Source organism: Phyllostomus hastatus, unplaced genomic scaffold (genome assembly GCF_019186645.2).
Source record: "Phyllostomus hastatus isolate PE091 unplaced genomic scaffold, TTU_PhHast_1.1 phas_contig_283, whole genome shotgun sequence".
Lineage (NCBI taxonomy): Eukaryota > Metazoa > Chordata > Mammalia > Chiroptera > Phyllostomidae > Phyllostomus > Phyllostomus hastatus.
This window is the reverse complement of record NW_025333833.1, coordinates 7,125,203-7,151,960: the sequence shown is the minus strand read 5'-3', so window position 1 is coordinate 7,151,960 and position 26,758 is coordinate 7,125,203. Positions and strand designations below refer to the sequence as shown.

At 54.0% G+C, this 26,758-nt stretch overlaps 1 protein-coding gene across 2 annotated transcripts in view; it reads right to left on the bottom strand.

The window, feature by feature from the left end:
- PAPPA2 (pappalysin 2) overlaps positions 1 to 26,758 on the bottom strand; it is a 188,642-nt gene that overhangs the window by 12,324 nt on the left and 149,560 nt on the right. For both annotated transcript variants that reach the window (XM_045838564.1, XM_045838565.1), the window contains exons 19-21: positions 25,304 to 25,439; positions 23,485 to 23,594; positions 16,772 to 16,843 (exon numbers count right to left, since the gene is read on the bottom strand). In XM_045838564.1, coding sequence (XP_045694520.1) covers positions 16,772 to 16,843; positions 23,485 to 23,594; positions 25,304 to 25,439 — 318 coding nt within the window. The remainder of the gene's footprint in view (positions 1 to 16,771; positions 16,844 to 23,484; positions 23,595 to 25,303; positions 25,440 to 26,758) is intronic.

The window sequence follows — 26,758 nt, the reverse complement described above, 5'->3', positions numbered from 1 at the left end:
GGCCGTGCCCAGGGACACGTGGGGAGTGAGCAACGGCGGGGGGGGGGGGGCGGGGGGTGGAAGGGGAAGAAACTGAAGCACTGCGAACTTCCGGCCCGTGCACGAGGGAGAGGATGTCACGAGGCGGGTCTCACCTCTGTCCGCTCGGGATCCTTCACAGCTGGGTCGTGCACATCCAATTTACTACTTGGTGTCTCCAATTAACGAGTAAATTAAAAAATAAAATGCTAACTCTATTTCTGAATGCCAATGTGTCATATTCGATGCATAAGACATTCGCCAAATAACACGCCAGGAGCAGCCGAAGGAGAGAATAAGATGAGCCTCACCCAGCCAGACGTGAATAGGAATGGACTAGTTATGACACGTTCAATATGGAACTGGATGGTGGGGGGGGGGGTGCTGCAAACACAGAAGCACCCAACATGCCTCCTGCCCTCCAGAAGCGGGCCTCACTGCACCTTCCAAGCAGGCACACCAGCGCAGACGGCACCCACTCCCGACCGCAGAGACAGGAGTGCGTCCTGCTGGCCACTCCCCACCACAGGCGTTTAGGCGTCACGTGTAGGCAGACTGCTGGCCGAGTGTGTCCCACAGCCCCCCGAGGCGTTACTGTGAGAGGGGGTCCCGGAGTGCCGTCCATCCCCCCTCCAACCCAGCTAACTTCCTTTCCAACCCCTCTCTCCCCGTCACACCGGACGCCTGCACAGCCCCCGTTCCGCCGCGGAGACGGCTGCCTCCTCAGCCTCTTGTCCCCCACCCCCTTCCGCCCCCTCCACCCAGGGACGCGGCTGTTACTTAGTTCAGCTGAGAGATGCCAAGCTGCTGGCTGCCAAGGTCCAAATGGGCCACCGTGCTTTTCTCCCTAGACTGTAAGTCCTAGCACCTCGTCTCTGTGACACTGGCATTCACACTTGCCGGCTAGCCCCGAGGGTCACCGACCGGCTTGCTGACCGACACGAGGCCACGTGACCACGCTCTGGTAAGCGGCGAGGAAAGCAGGGATGATGTGCTGTTTCTGGTCCACAGACTCGAGAGTCACTGGCCTTTGTCTCTATTTGGTCTTTGCGGGCAGCCGTGGAGCCCACGCCCTGCAGGGACACAGGAACAAGGAGGACGAGGTGGACGGGTGCCCCGAGATGGGTGAGGGAGAAATACGTGCTCCCTCCTGTCAAACCACGGAGACTTCAGGGCCCACTGGTGCCCACAGCCTGTCCTGACGCCTCTGTCGGATCAACGCTGGCCACAGGGTCAAGTCCAGACTTGGCTCGGCGCCCAGGAGCCTGAGTGATCTACCCCCCACCCCCCCACCCCCCCGCTTAGGTCTTCAACCTCCAAATCATTCTGCACTTGCTCTCACGTTCCCTGAGATCAGTTTCACCCAGTGGACCGGCGCTGTGTTCTGTGACACGCCACTGGTGCTGTGGGTTGTCTGCTCTGTGGCATCATCATAGCAACGCTTGAGTGATACAGAAAGTGCTGTCCAAAGTGGGGGGCTGCCATGATAAAACCCAGAAACCCTGCTACTAGAATGGTGTACCAGAGAGCAAAGGAACTGTCTCGGGAAGCTGTGAAATCAAATAGCTCCTTCAGCAGTGGCCAAACATTTGATTAAATGTTTCCTGAAGTTGTGGGGGAAGTTATAACGTTCACTGTTACAACTTGCAGGTCAGACAATTCACTTAACGGCCTCCTGGCTTTGGGTAAGGAGCGTTAGTGAAAGAAGAAGCTACTAGGGTCAGCTAGTGGCTGCTACCTTCGTGTGATAAAGGGCTCGCTGCTTTGCCGGCATCAACGACAGCCGCTCCAGCGCACTGGAGGTCCCAGGCCGTGCTGCAGGGAAACACAAAGCCGTTTCCCGCCTGCGACCAGCCCAGGATAAGACCAAGGGGTGTCCTGGGCCCGAAAGGCTGTCTAAGACTGAAGTTAGGACTCCCGCTCAGGCAAAGGCCAGATCAAGGGGTGGACTTGTGAGGACTCTTCACTGAACAAAGGGACTCACAGGAAAGAGACCGAGGACTCTGTCCCAGAGAAGCCCCATCAACTCGGAAAACCTGTCATCAAACCTACAGAAGGAGACGCATCTTGAAAAGCCTCGTGGGGACAGTGTACTCGGAACACGGATTTGGCTGGTTAAATACATACAAAAGCCATCGCGTGTGTGGGAGCCGCATGGCGGAAGGCACCGCCAGCTTGGATGGGCGCAGGCCCTGGAAGAGCTCTGGTCCCCCGCGCTCCACCGGGAGAAAGCCGGCTGGGCAAGTGACTTAGCTCGCAACTCGGGGGTCTTCCCCACCCCCGTTCTCTTTTTGTGACCCGGGAGATTGATGAGGAAAGGACAACTTCTAAGAGAGCAGAACCAGAGGCCACGAAGAACAACAGACTTAGGGCTGTACCCAGGGGTCAACCGAAAGCTGTTACACGAGAGGCGCCCCCCAGTGGCAGGGCAGGGGTGCGAGGAAATGCCCTCAGACGGGTTTTGGAACTGGTGTGGGCCGGTGACGGTTAGGAGCCCCCCTCCCGCTACTCTCCTCAAAAGGGGGTGTGTATCATAGTTGTCTTGTTCTGCTCCACGCTGTCCACTGGGCATCTGGAAGGCGGAGAACCTGGAATTTTAGTACACCGGACTCCAGACGAAGAGACGCCACCTTGCGACTCACGTAAACCATGATGTTCTAGATCTCAAGCCTAATGTTACCACTGGATAGGATTTTCGGAGTGACCTGGAGTGAGGAGGAGCGAATTCGCACACAGCAGATGTTTGTGACTGGCAGGTGTTACTTATTATTCACCCACGGTTCCTTTCCCTCTCCCCTCCTCTGCCGCGACCTCACTGGCTGCAGAGTCCCCCCCCCGCTCTTCCTGCCGACTGTGGGCCTGGCCGTGCGCTTGGCTGTGACCGATGGGCTGTGAGTGTGTGTGTGGCAGGTGCCACCTGAGCCCACCGGCGTGGAAGGTCCTGGCGTGCTGTGGCTGGCACCTGGGGCACACCCGTGCCCCACCCGGCACCTGCAGCAGAACCACTTCAGTCACCCTGCAGAGACGCACGTGAGGAACACACTTCGTCATTAAAAGGTATCGCTATCCGGGGACTGTGATGGCAGCGTTGACACAGAAAAACGCACTGACAGCATCACGCCACTTCCTTCCACGCCTTTGCCTTCCCACGCGCTCCTCCATCTCCTCCAAACCCACTCCCGACAGCGATGCCTGTGCGAGGCCCTCTCCACGTGGCTGAGGCGTGCTCTTCGCTTAATGCTCTGGGCTCCCAGGACACTGAGCTCCTTTCTTGGTGTCGTCACTCACGGGGCAGCAACTCAGCCTTCTACCTCCACCGCAGACCCTGTGCTGGGAACTGCTTCCTCGGGTTTTGTCGCCTCCCCACACAGCAGCACCCGGAACATGATACTTTAAGTGCGGAAATGAATGGATGGACCTGAAGGAGCCACACGGTTTGGTAACCACGGTGTCGGCTGGAAAAGGAGGCTCTGAGACTCGTACGAGTCCCAGCCACCAGGGGGAGCAACAAGCCTTCAGACTGAGAAGTGCTGAGGCTCAGACCCCCCCCCAAAAGCTGGATGGAGTTGTTTTTTCATGTGTTGGAATGCAGAGCCCTCGACTCTGCAGCGACGCTTGGAGAGGTGGGAAGATACCTCCCATGCATGAAGTATTGTGCATTCCTGGGCTAGAACATATTTTCTTTGGGGGTTACTGTGGTTTCTTTTCCTCTTTTCTTTTGCTTTTTTTCCAGCTTTGGAAGCATCTCATGCTTGCAGCAACAATAACAACAAAACGCTGAGGCTGGCCCGGCATGGATCGGGAGGGAATGTGTGCCTGTGGTGGGCGCAGGGGGCGGGGGGAGGAGGAGGAGGGAGGGGAGAAGGAAAGAAAAACACCGTTGCCAGGAGCTTCGCAGAAAAAAAATGCCACACACCCCATGGGGCTGGCGTGGGGCAGTGGCGGCGGGCGGAGGCAGCAACATCTGTTCTCGATGAGGATCCCGGGGCGCGCAGCCGTGGGTGCGTGTGCGGGTGCGGGTGGAAGGAAACACCCGGGTGCTGTGCTTCGGGACGCCCGCTCGGGGCTCCAGCCGCCCTGGCCTGTAGCGCGGCGGCGGCCCTCCTCGGCGGCCTCTCACTGTGGGTTAGACCCGCGGCCAAGTCCGTCTGCAGAGGTATGCTGCAGGCGAGGACGGCAGTGGAAAACAAGCCCGGGAAAAGCCGCAAGCGCCTCCTGACCCACTTGAATCTCTCTCCTGCCAAGTTCTCATTACCGATCGTGCACAGGAGGAAAACAGTGTGTGAGCCGGGGCAGGCGCTGGAGCCTGTCCCGGGGAAACAAAGGGCTCGCCGAGGGTCCCGGGCTGGGCCGCCGCGGGGCCCGGCGAGAGGCGGGGCGGCCCTTCGCAAAGGGGGTGCGCGCTCCTCGGTTGTGCTGCCGTTGCTGTTTGTCCGTTTTGCTGTATTTGGTGTTTTCAGTTTGTTAAGCATTCAAAGGCCCATTTTCTCTCTTATTCTTGTCACTCTGGTCAGTGAACTAGAGGACAAGGAAGGCGGAGGGTCTGTGTCCTCTGTGAACGGTGGGCACCTCCTCAAGGGGGAGCCTGGGAAGCAAGGCCACCCCAAAGGCGGCCGGGGCTGGGGCTGGGGCCCTGCCAGCAAACCTCCGACCTGCGATCTGCTCTGGGTTTGCCCCTCAGGCCGGGACCGGAGGCCCAGGTGGGCGCCTACACTTTGGAAAGGTGAGGTCCGCACCTCACCGCGGCCGACTGGCTCCCTTGGGGACACTGGTGGGAGCGTGCAGGACTTGACACCTGCCTCAGCCCGGCCTCGCCCCAGAAGGCTTCTCACGAGGGTGAGAATGATGATGATAACCCCATACGTGTGGGTGGCTCTGTAGTGTCTACAAATGCTGTCCCGAACATGATCACATTTGAGAGCAAAAGAACATCCTAAACCGACCAGGGGAGCCACCTGCCCAGGGGCCGTGTGACCAGAGAGCTGTACGGAGCCAGCTCTCTCTCCTCCGTGGCAGACACCCTTCAAGACACCCAGGGGACCTGGGCCCGGCGTCTGCCCGGCCCAAGTGCCAGCCCAGGGCCGTGCGAACTGTGGACCCCACAGCAACAATGACAACGGGAAAACCTCCATAGAAAAGATGCCTAATGGAGCCGTAACACTCGGGGCCTCTTGGTAATCTTTTTACTCCTCAGTTTAGCCCCATTTCTCTTCTCCCACCCCCCACCCTGCAGTGATAAAGCTGCTTCCTAACTCTGTCGCCCTTCTGCCGGTCCTCTCTGCAGCCTGGGGCTGCCCTGCCCTTCCCACCTCGCTCCTGCACTCAAGTGCCCGCTGAGCCTTCCCCTGCGACAGTCCCTGCACCGTCCTGAGGACTCGGGATGTAACGGGGGTAGAACAGAGGCCCGCCGTGGGGACTGTCCGCTGCAGTAAGCACGCGCTGACTTAATGACGAGGAAGGGGCGGTCTTACCTGACGAAGAACACACAGGGCCGTGTCAGGCAGCCCTGCGCGTGGGGCAGGTAGAGAGTGAGGAAGGACAGCTGCTAACTGTCAAGCCGGCAGTCCGACAGGGGACACGGAGAGGGTGGGGTCAGCCCCTGCGAGGACTTTGGCTTCTGCTCCGAGTGGGATGAGAACTCCCAAAGGGCTCTGGTGGGGGCTGCCTGGATTTCGGTCTAGCCGGACCCCCTGCCCATTCTGTTGTGCGGAGAGCAGAGCGTGACGCGGTGGGGTCGTGGTGACACCCGCCAGGACGCTGTTGCCGTGGCCCGGGCGGCAGGTGATTGTGGCTCCACCAGGATGAGGGCAGCCGGTGGACCTACCTTGAAGGCAGAGCCGGGGGTGGGGGGCTGCCTGACGGGCAGGAAGTGGAGGGCAGGAGCCCAGGGGGAACTGAGATGACACCGGGGACCCTGCCCTGTGCCACCGAGACGGGCGGGTCTGCGCAGGGAGAGGAGGGGCCGCGGCCCGCGGGGCCCTTGCATTCTGAAGTCCACTGGCTGCCCTCCAGGTTTTCTCGCCGGCCACCGCTGCTGCCTTCCCAGCCACCTCACAGCCAGCAGACCTGCCATCTCCCCTGCCCACTCTGCACCTCGCTCGGGGCTCCAGACCCCCAGCCAGGCTTACTGCCCACAGCCAGTGGGTGTACTCAAGTCTGAGCCGCATCGCAAGTCTTCCCGTGGCCACGGGCACTCTTTCCCACCCACGCGACTGCCCATCTCACTCCCTGTCCTGAGCGGAGAGGGCAGAGGGGGCAGGCCTGGCTCGTCGTGCAGATAAGCCGTACAGGTGCTGGCTGCTTACACTGGGCGGCTGTTTTACTTCTGCAGAATTAAAGTTAAGTGTAAACAACACATCTAACAATAGCAGAGCTGAGATTTAAACTCATCAGTCAGGAGTTGAAATGTATACCCTTTCTTACGCATGCTGTTCGCTGCAATTTGTTAAATCCCTGAAACCAGTCTGGAAGTGTTACCCACTCCTCTGGCGTTACTTCACTGTTGGGTGAGGCAGAAAACAGACATAAGAAATCAAATGTAAGAGACTTAATAGAACACCTTGCTAGCACTCGGTCATTACAACAAACAAGTATTCAATAAAATAATTTCACTTAAAGGAATATCTATTTTAGTAGGGTGAACTGGACACAATTCAAAATCTATGAACTTTCTAAAAGAGCCTGTCTATGCGATTATTTAATCAAGGCTTTATACAAACGACCATGACGGCAAACGGCAGACTGATGCATGTTCTAGACAATTTGGGAACAATCTCAGTGAATGGGCTAAGTCAGGCTTAGGCTGCATTTAGGACACATTTTAGAAGCAGGTACAAACATTAGTGCAGCAAAGTCCCCATGAGCAGAGAACAGGGTAGGATTATTTACAGATAGAGCCTGATCGTGTGTGCTCTCTGCTAATTCTCATAATCTCAGCGTAATGATTGGGAAGCATGTGGAAGGTCAGGCAGGTGGAAGACAAGACGGGTGCGTTTCTGTGATGCCCATTTTGCAGGCAAGTGATATTTGAACTGTCCGCACGCTTGGGCTAGACGTACAACATCAAAACGACAGGAAAACCAGGAAAAGCACGGAGCACACCAGAAAAAGGGTGCGGCGGGAGGAGAAGAGGGGACCACCCGCGTCGTAAGGAGAATGAACGGAGTGAGAAGGCGGGCCCCCCGGACACAGGGCAGCAACACGCAGCCGGTCACAGAGGGAGCCCCCCCGGGAGGCCTCAGCGTGGTCCCACGGGAGCCTCAGACGGGCACCGACTTGCAGGGATGTTGTTCATCTAGATGAGGTTTTACAGTTTGCATGGTTGTGCTTTTAATGTTTTATTAAAAAGGAAAAAAAAAAACAAAGCAGGGAAAGAAAACAATGGTTTCTGCTTTCAAAATGAAAACCTAGCCCTAATTAACATTTGGAGTCGGGTTCTCGGGGATTCCAGCTGGAGGCGCTGAAGCCGAGCCCACGCTCCGAGCGGGACCCCGGATGGAGGAGCCCAGATGCGCCCGGGTTTCCGCATCAGGGCAGCCTGCGCAAGGCTGGCGGCGGCATCCACACACGGATCTCCAGGGGATTGGAATTTGGCAGCCCCTGGGCCCGGAGGACAGCTCCAACTTAAGCTGATTTTCCGTGTTTCTCTGGGTTTTAACACGTCCAACACATGTTTAGATTCAGACTCCCAAGAACCTACACTACCCCGACCAGGAGTGGAGTAGCCATTGTTCTTTCCACGGTAAAGAACCCCTTTTTAAACAACTCCTTTCACCCACGAATCCCGAGGAGCTTGGCGGGACAGGAACCGAGAAGCCTGCCCATCCGACCTGCCCCGGGAGAGGCAGGGCGGGGCCTGATTGTTATTCCCGACCTGTCGAGAGCTAAGATGCGGCAAGGGGAAGTCTGGTTGCTGCCACTTATTCAAATGGCAAGATACACGTGAGCAGGAAAGAAGAGACGTTACGATCCCACAGTGCCCGAGCGACCAGGCCGACACAGAACGCTGGGACTTCTGCCTACAGATGTCATTATAAAGACCCGTTTTTCCCTTGTTAATGAGGAATTTATAGAGACACACTCCGGTGAGTGCCTTTTGAAAGGTGAGTCGCAATGCCACCTGGTCTGGGGCGTTTCCCGGAAGTGACCTGTGACTGGTGCTGGAGAGGCATTGCCACAGCGGAGGGATGGAGAGAAACCCCAGGCGAAAACGAGGCGACCAGAAAGCGGGGCCGAGCAGGGTTCCTCTGCAGCCGAGGGGAGGGAAAGGGGCAGGGTGTGGAGTCGGAGCAGGGATCTTAGTGTCGGTGTCCCGCACCACGGCCACTGTTGCAAGCCCTCCTCCTCCAGCTCCAGGCCAGCGGGTCTCAGACCCGAGGGGCCACCGGAACCACCTGGAGGATTTTGGAACACTGGTGCCTGGACCCCGGGCCCAGAGTTCTGACCCCCACGTCCAGGGTGGAACCTGGGAGTCTGAATTCCTGGCAAGTTCCCCAGTGACACTGCTGCTGCTGCTGCTGCAGGTCAGGGGCCACAGCGGCCCCCATGAACCTGGTTCTCTGGGGCCAGACAGAAGTCCCGGGTCCCAGCGAGCTCCTTGAGCTGACTGGCTAGGGTCCCTACATATCTCACCGCTTGCCTGCAGGAGTCCTGCGCCTGGTTTGGCTGCCCCAGGGGATATGGGACTTCTGCCCGGGGCCCCCCAGACCCCATCTTACTTCACCTTTTAGAGTAAAGGACCCTCATACTTGCGATTGTGCTGACATTGTGGCCTCCTGCGATGGAGCTGCACATGGTCAGATATAATGAGCTGCGATACTTTTCCTTCCCTACCTACCTACCTACCTACCTACGGGTCTCACGTCTTGTCATAAAAACAAGCAGACAAACTCCTAGCAAGGGATGAAGCCCTTCCCCCTAAAGGGCCCTGCCTCAGGCACAGGCCCCGCCTCCTGCACCCTCACCTCCGACCCCTCCCTCTCACACCTGCACGCAGGCGTTCCTCGGCCCCAGCATCGCACACGTCTCCGGGAGTGATGGGGCTTGTTAGTCTGACGCCAGCTCCTCTCCCCCTTTTCCTGGTTCACACTCTGGGCAAGAAGAGGAGGCACAATAAAGACCCCACTTCCCTGCCATCACCCCCGCCTCATCAGTTACAGACTGGCCCCCGCAATCCCATCGAGACCCCGCCGCAAACCCAGGCGATGCCCGGGAGGGAGTGTTGAGACGCACTGCCCCGGGTGCAGCCCACAGGGCTACCATCTGGAATACAAATAACAAAGGGAGAGGTCCCGGGCAACACAGAAGAAAGAATCCAAGGAAGGGGGCCAGCAGATGGAATGAATCAGTGATGGAAGCATTGTTGTCATTGACTACTAAATGCGTGAAGACAACAGAACTGCCCACCTCCGCCTGAGCAAGTGCAGCCAGTCTGCCCAAACTCAGCTTGTCCCCAGGCCCCCTCACCTGGCCTTCCCACTCACCATTCCCTCCTGTGCAGATGTTTGTCATTAAGTAACTTGTATGGTAATTACACACAAACATCTCTCTACCGGTTGCTTCAAGAAAACACAAACATATTTACAGTGAAATCTGCGGCACGCCAGACGCACAGGGCAAGAGAACACCAAACCATCCTCTGTGTTTGAGACAGTAGAAAATCTTTATCGGTGACACACAGAGAGCGACGCATATTCCTTTGAAGGGCTTCCAGGACTGGGCTGCCTTTTAAACACTTCCCTCTGTCGCCTTGCACACCGTGGACCACTTCAGGACGCCCCCAGGCAGACCAGCCTTGGGTGACAGTTCGCTCGGTTTCAGCCCTCTGTTTTCTTCCCGCTCCTAGCGGGGGCCGGGGGCCGCCCGCTCCTCTCCACAGGGACTGCTCCCCACGTGAAACAGTCACCCCTTCATCCTGATTCTTCTCTCCGTAGGCTTAAAAATTCCAATTCTTTTCATTTTTCTCCCCAAGGTATTACCATCAAGCTTTTGATAGTCCTCTCGTCACCCTCCAATGCCCTGCATGTTCGAATGGCTACGGACACCAGATCCGTCGAGAGAGCAGAACCGGGCCACGGGGGGCACAAGGAGGCGTCCACGGCCACGTGGGTCTTCGGCGGGCCCCCCTCGCACGCACTGCACCTGGCTGCTTTAAGAACAGAGCCGTGCTGCTCTTTACCCGGGATCAACCACAACCTGAAAAATTTTCACTGTAATTTAAAAACAATCTAGCCTTTTCTGGCTTGTAAGAATTTTGGTTTCACCACTGTCTGCCAGATGGGTTTTTTTTTTTTTTATCTCTGCCCTTGACCTTTCTGACCTTTATTCTATTTCAGGTGTTTTCTTCATTCATTGAAGACCTATTGGAAGGTGGGTCCTTTTCCCCCCAAGATGCAAGCGTTACAATCATCTGAGTGTAAACATTCATTCCCTGCTCAGTGTTTCTCCAAGGGCAGCTGAGAGCCACCTGTGTGGAAGGACCTGGGGCACCTGTTAGGAAGGTGAATTCTTGGACCGTCACACCAGACTTGACACGGGAGACCTGGCGGGGCGGGGGTGGGGGGGGCGGTGGAATCTGAGAATCTGCAGTTTTGAAGCAAGCACCCTGGCTAGTTCTCAAACGCACTCTGGAAAACCAACAGGAGCAGTGAGTTAGCTGCTGGTGGGAAATGCGGGAAGGCCCAGTGTGGCCAGGACCAGTCTTCGCCGCTCAGCTGGGCAGCCTCCCCAGTTCAGCACAGGCCACAGGGACGACCCTCCGGTGGCCAGCTCCTTAGCTGCCTCCCTAAATTTGGAGGACGTCATGTGGACTAGAATGGCACACCGGCTCAAGTCACGTGATTTCTCCTCCGTCTCTTTGACGTGGCATCGGTCAAGGACAGCGTGCTCCTTATAAACACAGGACGTGGACTCCGAACTCTTTCTGGAAGGAAAACCACGCCAGCAGGCAGGCAGGCAGGCAGGCAGGCAGCCTTTCTTGCCCGGCCCCCTTTCCTTTTGAAACGGTACACACTACCACTGCTGCCCTTCTGGTCTTGTGTGAACCCCTGGTTCCCCGAGGAACGTCAGAACGATTGGGCGGGGGTCCCGGAGGGTCTTATTAAGCAATCTCTCACCAAATCCTCCTCCAGATCAGCTCAGCCCCTCGCTATCTCAGTGTCTGTGTGCACATGTACCCACCACTCGTCTTTTAGGGCAGTGGAAAGAGCATTACTTTTGCTCTGAACAACAGAAGCCACTCAGAACTGCTGATACATAGAATTTCGTTAATGTTTATCACGCCCAGTGTTTACGGAACATTCACAGAACAGGTACTTGCACAACTTTTATCAGGCTTCGACTCTTCGAGTTTCTCCTGCCAACCACGGCCAGGACGGAAGCAGTAACACCCAGAGCAGGGCTGGTCTGGGGCTGCTGCCACGGTAGGACGGTGCCAACCGACTTCCCAAATGCACCCCACCGGTGAGGCAGAAACCAAGGCTAACCAAAAAGGCCCAAATCTGAGCAGGGGCCCTTAAGGGGACAACACACGGGTGTGGATAATCAAGGCCAAAGTCTACGAGGAAGGCAAAATCCCCCAGAAACCAGAGCAAGTTTGCTGTTCCTCCCAGAAAAATGAGCACGACCCGCACTTTGCTGGGGTGTGACCGCTCCACAGGTCCCAAACCACAACCACATGTCTGTGACTTCACAGTTTCCTGAAGTTGGTATGTGACAGGTCTAAAAGACGCATTTCACCCATCAAATTTTAAATCTGAGGAAACATGTTCGAGGGAGTCACGCCTTGCCCAGGAAGTCAGGAGGGAGGGGGTGACTCCAGCCCGGGGCCAGCTTTCTTGCCTGCGACTCCGTGCCACCCTCACGTTCTCTGCATCTTCTAGGCCTCCCCTGCCTTTACTTGCTGTCTTGATTTTTCCCACTGCTTCCCAGAAGACTGCTCCAATCTTTTCCAACTTAAGGCAGAGTTCTCCCTTCAATTCTCTGTCCCTGCTTATGGGGCCTAGACACAGGTCTCACTGAGTTTTCCGATTGGGTAAGAAGGTCAACAAAACACATCCCGCCCCTCGGGAGTCTGCAGGGTGGAACTGCAAACCGTCCTTCCCGTTCGAAGGGTGGACCCATCAGATGATGCTGAAATCATGTGACGAGTGACGTGACAGGCATTTACGAGGGCACGCAGGAGACCCTGTGAGAGAAGTGTCAGCTAATGCTTGGAGAGCCTTACTCCAAATTCTCCCCCACAAAAAAAATCTTAAAATGATTTCTAAGTTTTACTGGAGGCCTCAAGAACACTAATTAACCACAGCTTCCTTCAGTGTAAACAATGAATAGTCATAAAGATATGAACCGGGTAGGAGCAGACTCCTTCTTGATTCTTAAGTTGGTTCGATAAGACCCTGTCCCCATAGTTACTTATATTACTCCTTCAGCAAGGTCACTACTAAGTGCTATATTATTCAGCAACTTATACGACACCTGAACATCAGGTGTTTGACTTGTCCTGACAGGAGTTCTGGGAGAAAGCCAGTCAGATGCCACACACAGCGAATGAGGGTGAAGTCAGAACCTCAGCCTAACTCTCCTGACATCATCACTCTGCCTCTGTCCTCCTCGATTCTCTTTTAGGAAGAAGAGGGGGTCCAAGTAAGAGTCAGCGAATGGCTGACAAGAGAATCAGGCTCCTGGGAAAAACTTGCAAGAAAAAAGCAGAGCCAAAATGTAGGTCCCCCCCCTCTCCCTCCTTCCAGCTTCATCATCCTTCAAGAAGGAAAGGAATCGTTTCTGACCCAAAGGAGGCTGTAAGTGTGGCCTTCATGCTCAGCTGTCTTCCCTAGAGAACAGGACGTTCTGCGTTTAAGTGGGACCTAGGGTGGTGGTCTTTGGGGACCTTGTGAAGAAGGAGGGAAAGGAAGGAAGGAGGGAAGGAAGGACAGGTGAGAGGATGACACGAACATGATCTGACCGTGCCACAGTATTCACGATGGAATGAACACTCCCTTCAAATCTTACCCCACAAAATGAGAAGTCTCTCTCCCTACCCCCTCCCTTCCCCTCCCCCCTCCCTCTTTCTCTCTCCACGCTGGAAAAAGAGTAGACTTTATTGGACGAGCATTTGGCAATAAATGCTTGTTTTCTACAGTTACACAGACGCTTGTATACCTGTCTGTAATTTCAGGGGGGCCAGGTCTGGGAACAGAAAGAACAACTGGGAAACCACTGCGATAACCCAGGTGAGAAGCGTCGAGGCCCCAACCAGGGATGAGCGGAGCTGCCCATCCCGTCAGCTGGTGACCAGGTGACCCGGTGACTGGCCGGATAAGCAGCCGGCTCCTTGAGACCTGTGAGTTACGGATCTCAGGCAGCCCCCGGGAGCCGCCCGTCCCCCCTCTCTCCTCCCGTTCTTCTCTTCCTATCCTCCAGAGTTTGCACCTGGTCGTGCTGCAGCCACACCAGCAGGTCCGCCCCTGCTTTCTGCCGCTCCTACTCAGTTCGCAACAAATGCCGCCACGGGACAGGCATCCACTGTGGACCGGACACGGCACGACACTTAAATACTTTAAGTACATCATCACATGCATAACCTCATCACAACTCCTTAAAACAACTCTGTCGCCCCCACTTCCCGATGCCGATGAAGACACGAAGGCTCACACCCCTCAGCTGACCCGGGACTCAAATCTCTACTTGTTTGACTCCCAAGCCTTCCTACCAACTGAGTCACCACCTTTGCCCACGTGCAACTTACAAAAACCCCAGAAAATACAAGGAGGGTTCAGGTCAAGAAGGCCAGACATGAGAAGCGATGGGAAAAATAGAATTTATGGCGCGAACAATTTTGGGTTGCAGACAGGTAGTACGCGTGTGCTTGCCGAGACGATGCGAACACACGTGACAATGAGCAGACGGGATTACCTACACACACACTTTTTTTTTTTTTTAAGAGAAAGCCTCAGAGCTGTTGTCTGAAGAATTCGAGAAGCACGGAGCAGTGGGGAACTGAAGGTGAGATCTCCGTGGCGCAGGGGACACAAAGAACGGCACGAAAGTGACGTGGAGTGAGACTCGGGCCAGGGTAGCGAGGTGAGGACTTCGCTCTCCTGGACTCACTGAGAGAAATGAAGGAGGGGCTCCACCCTCCCACAGGCTGGGCGTCCAAGGGGCACATCTCAGAACTGCACTCAGCATTGGAAAGCAAAAACAGAAAACCCTTTCAGATACCGGGGGACAAAGTGTCTCCCTTGAGCTCCATTTCTGTGCTGCGCTTCCTCAAGTCTCCCGTCCCCCTCCTCGCCCTGTTCGGTTTATCTCGCCTCTGGGTCTGTTTTCCCTCCGCCCGTCCTTGACACTTCTCGGCACCCCCGAGTACATGTAGCTGACTTTTTCCAGTCGAGAGCCATGCATCTGCCAAGCCGCCCCTAGAGCATGCCCGTTTCTGCCTCTGGTTCTCTCTCTCTGTCATTCTCGCCCTCCCCCTCCGCATTCCTTCCTCGTTTCCTCTGAGCTGCCTCTCCTTCTCCTTTCCTTTCCCATGATTAGTGAGTCTTTCTTCTTTCCTTCTTTCTTCCACTCCGTGAAGTGATGTTTTTTCTCCTCCAAGCCTTTCCTGGGAGACCAGAAGCAGAATTTTGTTCTTTCAAATCTAGTCTGACCCAGAGAGTCTCGGGAGATATTGCAGAAAAAGCGAGATGTAAAGAATGCTGGCCAGAACTATTCCTGGGCGAAGCAAGCTTCCAATCAGGGACCCCACAGGCTAGGAACCTTCTTGTCCGCTCCCACAGCGACTCGAGTTGCGGTGCTCTAACTTGAGCGATCTTTAGCATCACCTGGGGCCTTGTCCGAACAGAGTGCTGGGCCCCACACCCTCAGGCTCTGACTCAGTAGGTCCGAGGTGGGACCTCACGATGCACACTTCTAGCAGGTTCCTTGGTGAGGCCATCTGTACCGGTCCAGGGGCCGCACTCAGAACCACTGAAGTGAGAGTACCAAGGGCAGCTGAGTGGCCAAGGCTCAGCAGTGAGAGGCTGGCACAGGAGTCACAAGAGGGGATGGAGGTTCACTCCCTGTCACATAGACAGGGGGACTCAGGGAAGCCTGGGAAGCTCTGGAACACAGACCCAGAGGATGGGCTGGGGTGCCGTGAGCTGGGAAGGAGAAACAGGGAAGGCTCTCTTTCTAACCTTCTGGGAAACACTGGAGCCAGCCCCAAGCCCTGTTTCCCGCCCTCCCCCCTGCGATCGCACACTGGAGCAGCAGAAGGGAATGCTCAGGGTGCTTTGATCCCTTCCCAGTCCCCCAGTCGTCTGTTTATCTCCCACTTTCCCTGGCCTCCGCTCCCCGCCCCTGCCCAGCCCGTGAGTCAGTCAGCCCGCCCTCCCCGCCCTACCGCCGCCTGTTTTTCTAATGATGGCAGGAGCCGCGCTGTTCTGCTGGCCCACGCCGTCACAGGGAACAGTCCACGCTCACCCCTCTGCCTGGTGCCCTCTCACGAGGCTGTCTCACAGGTCTTGTTTCCCTCCGTGGGAAATGCCACCTTTCCCCTTCTTCGGCCTCACATGGATCCCAGTTTCCCAGAACCGCGCCGAGAGAGACAGAGACACAAAGGGACAAAGGGACTCGCCCGAGTGCGGGCTGGGTGTGGGCGGGGGGCGGGGGGCAGGGTGAGGGAAATCCACGTCCGTGGAGCAGCTCTCGGCAGCACACGGCAGCAGCCAGCAGGAGCCAGGCGTCGCTGCTGAGCGGCTTTGTTACTTTCAGTGAGCGATACGGACAACACCTGATGTGACTGAGAGTGGAGTATCTGTCTGTCACCGGCTGTCCCCAGGGTGACAGACATCATGGGTCCGTGTGCGCAGTGATGCCTGCTCTCAGTGTCAGGATCCGGGCTCACCCATCCATCTGAATGGGGCCCACCTCATTCATGGCTCCTCCTGGCGGTCACTCCTGTTCACTGGCTCAGGGAGTCGCAGCGCCCTCTGTGTCCCCGGGAGGGAGCACATGTGAAGCAGCGGACAGGGTCCCTTGAGGTGGTCAAGGTCTCCACTGGGTCACCCAATAGTGGACGGTGGGCATCGAACTCGGAGATGCCTAACTGACCCATGTGGCTGATGTGAATCAGGGGGCCGCCAGGCAAGGGGCCACGGGGAGAGGGGAGGACCACGCGGCCTGAAGAACAGCTGTCCTTCTGGGGTTTGTGGCGGCCACGCGGATCCAGCTAACCGTCCCATGGCTGCCAGAGAGGCTTGTTTTCCAAGAGCAACATCATCGCACAAAGTGTTTTATGTTTATTTTTACTTGGAGTATGTGTGTATGGGTGTGTGAAATGTTTTATATACACATATGAATTTTATGTGAAAAAGCCCCACTTTTTAAACACGAGCAATCGAAACAAAATTGTTTTTAGACACCCTGTTGGCCAAATAAGCCTGGCCGTGAGCTGCCAGCCCTCGAAACGCTGACCGAGCTCAGCGCAAACGGGGCCCCGCTAGGGAGTACCGAGACCGTAAATACCTCTGATGCGCTTGTGACGGACTTCTTAACTAAGTCGTTTCAAATGAAACCCTGGAATTTCACTTAAAGAAAAGCCCAAATCAGAAACCCCTATATCTGTCACGGCGGGATCGTGGAGCTCAAGGTAAGAAGTTAAACAAAAGGCGAGGGAGTGGAGGAAGGGAGGATCTTGAGTCGGGAAGCCCCGCGGCCCCGTGGGGGGAGCAGAGGAGTCTGGTCCGGGTCTGGGGCAGTGGAGGCGACCTACCTCGCAAGACTGGATGCAGTGGACCAGGACGGGGTTGGGGTGCCACTCACGCCGCCCGGTGCACACGATGCCCTGGAGGGAGAGGCAGAAGGAGGGAAAACAAAGACACCCGGTCAGTGGGAGAAGGGGCAGATCCTGAGCTCGCCGCCCCCACCCCCCGGTCCAACCCTGTGCCCCAGGCAGCAAGACCCGCCTGTGCCCACAAAAAAGGTCAATGTTGTCTGGTCTCGCCCATGGAGCTGCTAGCCCACTGATGACACCATGGCGCAAACTCAGTGGAGCGGACTTTTCATCCTCTTCTTCCTCCTCCTCCCTCCCCCAGGTAGCCACGTTTCCAGGGCGGTGGTGTAGGTGTGGTTTAGAAAAGAATCCTCAATATTATAATGAGTGTCAAGTGGTTTAGGCATAATTCTGGTTTCGTCTGTTTTGACATTTTCAGTAATGTTACAAGAAATCGCAAGACGGCTGTGCTGGTCGGGAAGCACTGGGGTTTTTAATGGCTGAGAAATGCAGCTTCACAAGAAGAGCCCTGAGCTAGAAGGGGACCCCAGGGATGCGAGATCGGAAGAAGTGAGCGCCCCAGCAGGGCCTGGAGGCTAGCGCTTGCTCTCAGCGGCTCCGTGAACCCCACCCTTCTCTTCCCGGGAGGAAAGGGAGGGGGGCCTCTGCACTGGACAAAGGAGGCCAGTGAGAAGCTGCGGGGACTCACAGCGGCACCAACACAAAGCGGGGGAGTGTGGACACACACTTGTGTCAGCACACAGGTGACTTTCTCGTTCTCAGCGGCCACTTCCAGATGCCCATCGAAACCATTGTCTGCCCTTTGTTAAACAATAGCTCATTGTCATTGGGCTTTTTCCTTTTAATTTTTGTGCTTTAAAATTTCCCAAGATCCACTGCAGGAAGAGAGAAGGTCCCACGGGGGTCGCACGGAGAAAGGGAGACCCTCCTCGCAGCCTGCGACCACCTGCCCACGTGCAGACTGTCAGAGTCACATTTCAGTTTGGGGCCATGGGAATTCCGTAGGACAGTACGAAAAACAACACGCAGGGAGATAGGAGCCTCACCCAAGGTGGCAGACAGCACCTCTGGGGGTCGGAAATTACACGCTCTACAGTGCTAGGCGTGCCATGATCACATTGGAGGTGTTTGCGTATGTTAACACGTGGGTACATGGATGCATACCGCCGAGTCACCTCTGAGAATAGGAGTCTGCTATGTTCTCCTGGAACTATACAGCTGGAAACTAAACTGAACCTCCTCCTTCACAGCTTTCCTAAAGTGCGAGAAATCCTGTAAATCCCAACACGTTCTGACGTTCAAACTTCCACACTGTAATGATGTGGGAGGCGCCTTGGCATGAGTTCTCACGGCGCGCAGAAAAGGGATCGTTAAATCGAGTTGGGATGGCCAATGCATACGGTAAACGCATAAGGGGTGTTCAGGGGTGTTCCCGAAAAAGTGAGCTGTTCTGCACCCGACGCCAGTTAGGCAGACTATTTACCCATACACAATGGCTCTGCTACCTAGAAACGATTCGTCTGTGTTCTAAAGCAGGTACCAGTGGAATTGTGTCACCGGATAACGGCAATGGAAAAATACCGTCACTTGTCCCCTTGGAATACAAACCCAGGGCAACTTGACTCCTCCCCCCAGCACTGCACCCACCACGGCCCCCACCGCCACCCTTGTCAGCCCGGCGCTCGGTCCAGACCGCACGGCTCCACGGCTCCACCGCAGCGCAGCGATCCAGTCGCTGCTTCAGAGCGAGTGCTCAAGGTCTGCCGGACGGGGGGTGGAGGAATGTCAAGTCCCTCCAGTAAAGGGATACTTGGCCTTGAAACCTCTCATGATGACCGTGGCCAGAACTCTCCAGAACACTCTGAACTTGGTGTGTCAGCTTCTCTTATACCCTCCAAACATTCTAGCCGATCCACCCCTTTTATAAATGCGGGGATGTTCGTTCGGTTGTTTTTTAAACACTTTAGAAATTCTCAAAATACAAGTATATTGCAAAGGGAATACAAGAGGGAGGAAGAGAGTCTATCTTTACTTTCAATTCTTTCTCTCCAATGCTCTTTTCTCCTATTGTTTCCAGTTGATTTTTTACACTTTCTATTGTCATGTCACTGCATGTCCTCAGCATGTAATGCATGCTCACAGAATACCACACGAAAGGCAGACAGGAGCACACACGACCTCCGTCCTGCTCCCGTTCTCACTGCCCAATTGTCTCCCTCCTGCTTCTAGTTCCTTTTTGTATCGTTACAGAGATAGTCTGTGCGTGTGCACACAGAGACGTGTACAACCCTTGACTTCCTCCCACAAACGACAGAACACTGTGATTTTCTTCTGCACCCTGGTGCACGCCCGTCTAACTTTATTTCGCTTCACCGTGCCTCTGGGGTTCTCGGCATTTTGCAGCCGCCGGGCTGCTGGGCCCTTTGGGCTGCAGAGAACCCCACTGCCTGGATGTACCCTAATCTGTTTAACCACATCTGCATCGATGGATATTTGGTCCCAACAGACAAAGTCTTCTGTTCCGACAAAGCGTGTGTCTAAATCATTTCATGCATAGCATAAGTTCGTGGAAGGGCATGGACAACAGCCATGCCCACTTTCAAATGTTCTAAAATTCAGTATCGAGACTAATTGAGACTGGCAGCCTTCCTTAATTTCTATAAAAACATGAATGCTTCTGGTCCCTATGTCACAGACTTCCCTAGACTGCAAAATCCTGGAGAATAGGCACTGCCTCCCACGGGTATTTTTTAATCTCAGTGACATAGAGACGAACGATGTTTTATGAGTAACTGTCGGCCCCTGAACCTGAGGCTGCATCTCTGGGGCTTTCCTCTGCCTTCCCGCCTCTGGAAGCCACTCGCCTGTGAGTAATCACACACACACATGCCCTTCATTGAACTACTTACTGATCAAAGCTGGAGGAAAATGTCCAACGTTTTTCAGGACCTGAATTTTGCGGGGACACCTGTGGTGGCGAGGGGACGAGGGGACGGAAAGGAAAGGAGGAGGGCTGGCCCCGGTGAGTGCGTTGCTTTCATCAAACAGGGGAGCACTGCACTGGGGCGCTCACGCCGTGGCGGCTCACAGAACAAGCCAACCACAGTCTAAGCCCCGAGATTCTCAAGGCCATGAAATGGAAACATAAGGACAACCGACCGCAAACTGCCAACGAGGCTTTAAAGCGATAGCCCGTCAGTAATTTCCTCACGTTGCTCCTGCCTTTTCTCTGTGATCGAGTCCTTCCCCAGAGGAGTGCTCCTCACTTCTCTGGTTTCGGTTTGCCTTCAAACTCTTAGAAACTTTAACATGCCTCAGTTTATCTTTTAACAGCTCACTATGATTTATCTTCTGGGACATTTTTGACAAATGATAACCATCTACGCTACATTTGAATGGCTACAGGGAATACCTGAAAGAACAACTTTATATCCTCTGCCCAACCCTCTCAAATCTCAACACTTTTTTGTATCTGCTTCCACAGTATAAGAAGTCACTAGAGATTTACTTATTGTCCCCTATATGTGTCCCTCCAGTATCATTCTCCTTCCTTCCTCCCTCTGGGGTAACAATGATTTTGAATGTTTAAATTATTATTTCTGTACATGTGTATATGGTTACAGCAACTGCTCTGTACTGTTGGCAAGTGACTTCTCAGATGAACTGATTCTGCATGAGTAAGTGGCAAGTATGTTTTGAACTTTCAGCCCCAACTGGCGTAGCTCAGTGGATTGAGCGCGGGCTGTGAACCAAAGCTTTGCAGGTTCGATTCCCAGTCAGGGTACATGCCTGGGTTTGAAGGCCACGGCCCACATCAACCACACATTGATGTTTCTCTCTCTCTCTTTCTCCCTCCCTTCCCTCTCTAAAAATAAATAAATAAAAATCTAAAAAGATATATTTTTTAAAAAACATCAAATTTTCAATTAAAAAAAAAGGAATGTTTTGAACTTTCATATAATAAAAGGTTCCGAGAAAATCAATTTAAATATTTGAGCCATTAAAGTTGGTTGGGCCATTAAAATTTTTTTAAAGCAAAAAAAAAGTCAGAAAAGAAAGGAGAACAGGAAGAGGGAAGAAAGGAGAGAGAGAGAACACTTGAGGGCCGTTAGGATGGTCTGAGGCTGTGCGAAGGCTGTTGCCCAAACGCCAAGTTGAAGGTCACAGGACTGATGGTTAGCCAACATGAAGATCTAACACGAAATTGCTCAATTGTTTTCTTTATTCCAATAGTCGCTTGGCTCATCCCGTCAGACTACAGAGCTCTGCTGCCGCCCCTGTTTGTGACAATCCCCTCATTTCTATAGACGCAGCGAGCTAAATGAAATGCGGGCTTATTCCGCGCACTGCCCCAGGCTCTGGCGCACTGCCCGGCGTCTACGTCTGTGCTTTAGTCCCTCGCCGCCTGCCCTCCGCGCCCCTCTCGTCTGGTCTGCTGTGGCCACGAGGGACCCGGGGCCTGGAGACATCTTCACACGGAGAGTGAGCGGGTCTGTGCTTATTACGGCTGATGAAAAAGACGACCTCTGATGGCTCATGGGACTGGGTGATCTGTGTTCCCGCTGATGTGTGGCAAGTGTCACTGGAGCTGTTCGACACAACTGTACCCTTCGAGGAGACCCTGGGGGTGGGGGTGCCAAGGAGCAGGACGTGGGAGACAGAAGGGTGGGGAGGCTGTTCTGTTGGAAAGCACGGCTCCTGGAAGACACTATCTTTCCTGTTTCTTCCTGCTACTCTCTTCCTCTTAAAACATCCTGTTTTTATTTCAGTAATTATTAATCCTTTAGGGACCGATTTTGGAAAGCAGAGCCAGAAGTTATAAGATTTGTTTTGACGGAGCAATTCTGTTGAAAAACTGGGGAGCTGGGAAAGGGATTTCATGCGGTGCCCAGAATCTTTGCAAACCTGACGTGTGTAGCCACAGGGAAATCTCATTAATGTGGACCACGCTATATTAATTTGGACTTCATAATCATAATGTACTAAAAAAAAGGAAAAACATTCCTTCTAAAAAATAGATTTATGAAGCAAACAACTAAGGGAAATAGGATGTTATGATGAATGCTTTTGTCCTTCGGAAAGAAACGCTTCCAAATTCAAGTTAGAAAAACTCATTTACGTGCACGCAATTGCCACATTTTGTGCAGAGAAGAATCTCCCCATGAAATCGGGTTCCTCAAGGATCCCTTCTGCACAATGCAAGTCAGAACCTTCATTTTCCCATCTTAAGGAGGAAAGCCACGAGAGGTCAGGAGACGCCCTCTCCATACGATGGTGCACCAAGGAAACCCAGCCTGGCAGAGGCCTGCAGGGCAGAGCAAGGCTGCCCTGGGGGGCTGGGGCTGTTTCTCTTCTGGGGCTCTCCGGTGTTACCCGGCAGCTGCGTCCCGAGCAGAGGACGACACAAGTCACAAATTGAAGACACCTGGGGATCCCAGGACAACACCATTCCTGCCCTCGAAAATCCTACGGTTTTAGTGTTAGAATGACAGAAAAGAGAAAAGGAAACAAAAGAATGAAGAGGATGAGAAAAGCACTGAGTGCTCCCAGAAAAAGTCCTAGCAGCTCCTGCACCCCCTCTGCTCAGGCGCCCCAGACATCAGGCAGCCGGGTGTTCGGGGTGTGCGGGAGGGCAGCCTGGCAGGAGGCCCTGGTTTCTGGGCACAGCAGTGGCGCGGACCGGACCTCTGGCTGCCTTCTGCCTGTCCCACCTGCCCGATCCCCCTGCTCCGTCACCTTGACCCGCAGGCATCTGTCGGACTTCCGGGAGCCCTTCTGTCTGGCGTCCCCTTCGCTCTCAGGCTAGTTCCCTGCGGACGCTGTCACCTCAGGAAGGGCCAGATCCGTGTGTGTGGCGGGTGGGGGAGGGGGCACCGCACGACACCCCAGGGCCCCGGAAATCCACGTGGGAGTTTCAAGCCCGGCCTTCGATTCCCCACACCCAGCACACCCTTGGAACCATTACAAATAATAGCATATTTTCATCTTTACACTCTCTCCTCTGTCACAACCCAAGCTGTTCGAAATCATTTCTGCAGCCAGAGGAGCTCCAGAAGGAGACACTCCAGGGTGATTGGATTAACTGCGGAGCTAACGCTTGGTTTCCTTTTGGCGTAAAGACCATTGATTCGGCAACTCAGAAACAATGTGCTCAGTTCCTTTGGTTATTCCCTCTGTTTTCAATTTTGTTTGTCTTTTCCTAATTCCTCTTTCTTTTTACATCCTTTCTTTTGTTTTCACTCACTTCTCTGGTTTATCCTAGTTTTCCTCTCCTTTTTAAAAAATGAATAGATGTATTGGGGTAAAACTGGTTAATAACATTATATGATTTCCGGACAAACGCCACGATAGCTTGACGTGTACGGACTCTATTGCAGACTCACCACCCAAAGCCTGGTTTCCTCCCAGCCCTAGTTTCCATCAGTGGTACTCTTTCTCTCTTACTCCTTTTCCTGTATTATTATTCTTTTGGTCTCAGAGTCTTCCTTCTGAGGACTTTGTGGATGTGCGCCATCTTTTTCCTTAAGCTTTCCCTCTTTTTTCTTCGTGACCTGAAATCCTTCTCTTTAGGAACGACCCACGTCGTTGTTTGCTTTAGGGATGCTCTGAACGCCTCTGACACGGCTCCGGGGAACACGCTGTCTGTCGAGAACTGCTGCATCCCTGGCACCTAGACAGGCCCCTGCGCTCACCTGGACTTTGACGGGCTCCATCCAGTGCTCCACGGTGTCAGCAGTGACGTTCTCGGGCAGCACCACGGGGTCGCTCGGGGGCACGATGCACGAGGGGGAGCACACTGCACCTGAAGGGACAGATTCAGTCAGAGCAGACACTTGAACTTCCCCGATCGCAGTCTTTTTCATCCTGGAACCAACAGTTTAGATTTGCCAAGAGCACTTCCTTTCCATGTTATGGGCCACCTTTGTCACGCTCATGGGCTGCTATTCATCTTCTGTGCACCTGTCAGGATGCTTGCTTCCCCTGCTGACTGGTGAGGAGCCTCTGTCCCCAAGTTTACTCTCCAGGCCCCAACTGGCCCCTCCCCTTGCTGGCCCAGGACGTCTTTGGGATCTCTGAACCTCCGCATGACCCAGCAACGAAAAGATGAAGCAGACCTCCACCCCCCACCCCGGAACTCTGGCTGGCCAAAGTCTGTCCTGGTTGGCCGGTGCATTTTGAGTGCATTTACTATCATTCTTGCTTATAGGGTCATCTACAGCTTGTAACTGCAGCACCTACTACCTAGGCACTTGAAAGGTACTTAAAGTGCTGGGATGAAAAGTGGCCCAGAAATTATGAAGGCAGATTTATGGTGTCTGCACTGAAGATCACACCGCCTGCCGGTGGCCACGAAAACTATGTCACTGAAAGAGGAAACAGTGGGAAATCACGAGCAGAGATTTTGGTCATATCATATGTCAGGCTCTTGAAGGAAAATCTTGCTCCACTCTTTGGTAGATGGAGTCCAAGTGTCTTACAAAATTCTGTTAAAAGAAAGCATAGTCTAGGGTTTTCTATTTCTTCATCTATACATTAAGGATTTCCAAGTTTCTTTTTGGCTCTCACTACATGTTTTGATTTCTTTTTGCTAACTTGTGTAATAACCCAAAATGCTGCAGGACTCTGCAGGACTCTGTATGTGAGTGCAGACACTTTAATGCAGAAGTCAAAGGAGGGGAGATGAGAGTTGCTCACGAACCACCACTTGAGAGGCGCAGTCCGAGCACCCCACTGCCCAGGCCCGACCTCAAGGTGCCTCCGTGCACAGAGCAATCTGAAGATGGTGAAGAGCCATCTCAGAATCTAACCAGCTTTCTCGTTAACGCAAATTACACCCACTGGCATCACACAAGTTAGAATGACTTATAAAAACTACCGCTTGCTTGTAGGTGTCAGGACTTGGGGTTAATTGCACAAGGTTTTCCACCCCCTGCATCACCTTCCCATGATGCTTTGGTGCAGCCAGCACAAACTTGAGTCACCACCACTGTAGGTCAGCTCTGGCCACAGAGCCCTTTAACTGCAATTATTGATACTTGATTAGGAAATGGCCCAGAGGCTCCAGAGCCTGGTCCCCCGTAGAGAAAGGACGGCTGAAGAGCCACGCCAGACAATGTGATCTCGGATCGTCCCTTTCAGGAGCAACCACTGCAGCTGCTCTGCGGAGGGGATGGAGGGGAGCCCAGCACAGGCCGGGGGTGCAGCTCCGCATTCCTACCTCTCCCACTGGAACTGCAACTCCCCCCAGACTCGCGCACTTTCAGCCGCAGTGAAGTGGGGGATGTGACCAGACGCCACGCGGGTGGCTCAGCAGCCACGCCAACCATGTGCACACGTGGGAGACTCAAAGGAATGAACTGGCCACGAACTGTGCTCTTATGGAGGCAGCTCAGAGTCCACTCGCACTTCCGTCCACTCCTCGGGGACAACAGTGGATCTGACTCGAGGTCCAGCCAGGCCTAATAAGAAGATTGTTTTGGAGCAACATTCAGCATCTCTCCCTGAACTCACCGATTCCGTATCCCTGCTCACACTTGTACTCCACGGAGTTCTGCCCCGAGGGGGGTGGCGGGCACTCCCCTTGCAGCTGCTCACACAACTTGAACTCCTCAGTCCACCGTCCCTCCTTGGTGCAGAGGATGGGGAGCTAGAACGGTAGAGGTGAAGGACATTGCATTACTGCTTTGTCAACTTTACTTAGACTGCGGGAAAGTGATCTGACCAAATGGCACTGTTCTTTACCTTCTAGAACTTAAGACTAAAACACATTACTGACATAACAAACCATGCTGTTACTGACCAATAAGAGTCACGACAATTTCTTTTTGCTGTTTTGATATAAAGGAATCATAACGAATTCTGTCATTAATGAAACTCATTCACGATGTGTTTTCCTTTGGCCATAAAAATTGGATGAGCTATGAAAAATAGGATGAGCTACCTATTCTGAGATAGTTTTGGATTTTTTTTTCCATATGGTGTTTTGCATTGATTCGTCCATACTGCCACACAAATGCTGTCTGTGGCAAATATGAGACTTTTCGAGATGAGTTTGATCCGGTGAAAACAAGTCATCACGTCTCTGACGGCACGTTCTGCCTTTCTACTTGAACGGACACGGCACGGCGGCTTCCAGTCACCGGGGCCCTGCCGCTGCCCTTCCCGAGTGCGTGCCGGTTTGTGCGGCTCCGGGTGCCAGACCCCCACCACCACCACCACCACCAAGGGCCCTCGGCGCAGAACACACAGAGCAGCACTGACTCACAGAACCCAAGAGAGTGAGATTTGGGAATTACAGACACTAATTCTTCCCCCGTCTGGCCAACTTCGTGAGCCGTTCAACAACCAGTGTTGGTGGAGGTGCCTGATGCCTTGTCGTATTCGCGGCAGACGTGTTTGGCCGCTGTCCGGCAGCACTCGACGGGGAGTGCTGGACACTGAGAGACAGACGTGCGCCAGGAGGGCACTTGAGGCCACTGGTCTTTGCTGAGGTCTGCTTCGTTTCCTGTCTCATGCATGCGTGTGGTGCTTGTAAAGATTCTACAATAAAATTGATCTTAGTCATAGGACTGTGATAAGACTGCGTGGCTTTCCCTGGGGACCTCTCCTGCCAGATTCCTAGAGAGAATCGTAGTTGGGCAGCACTTGCAGCTTTGCCTTTGCTGAGGAATGCACGCATCTGTTCGGGGCTCTGTGCTACCGCAGAACGTAACACGAGTGTTCCCGGCCAGGGCAGGTCAGTGGTGGCGTGTGGGAGGAAACTGCATTGCCGAATCAGAACCTCAGCATTTTGGGGGCATTTATTCAGGGACCCAGACCATCAGGTTTTCCTTCTTACCCAAGAGAAAGTCCAAAAAGAACATTCCAAACCCATGGTATCTTCTGAATTCCCCATCTAATAATATCCGTACCCCTGTTAGAATCCCAGCTTAGTAAGGCCCTGCTGTTGGGATTAATTTATATCAC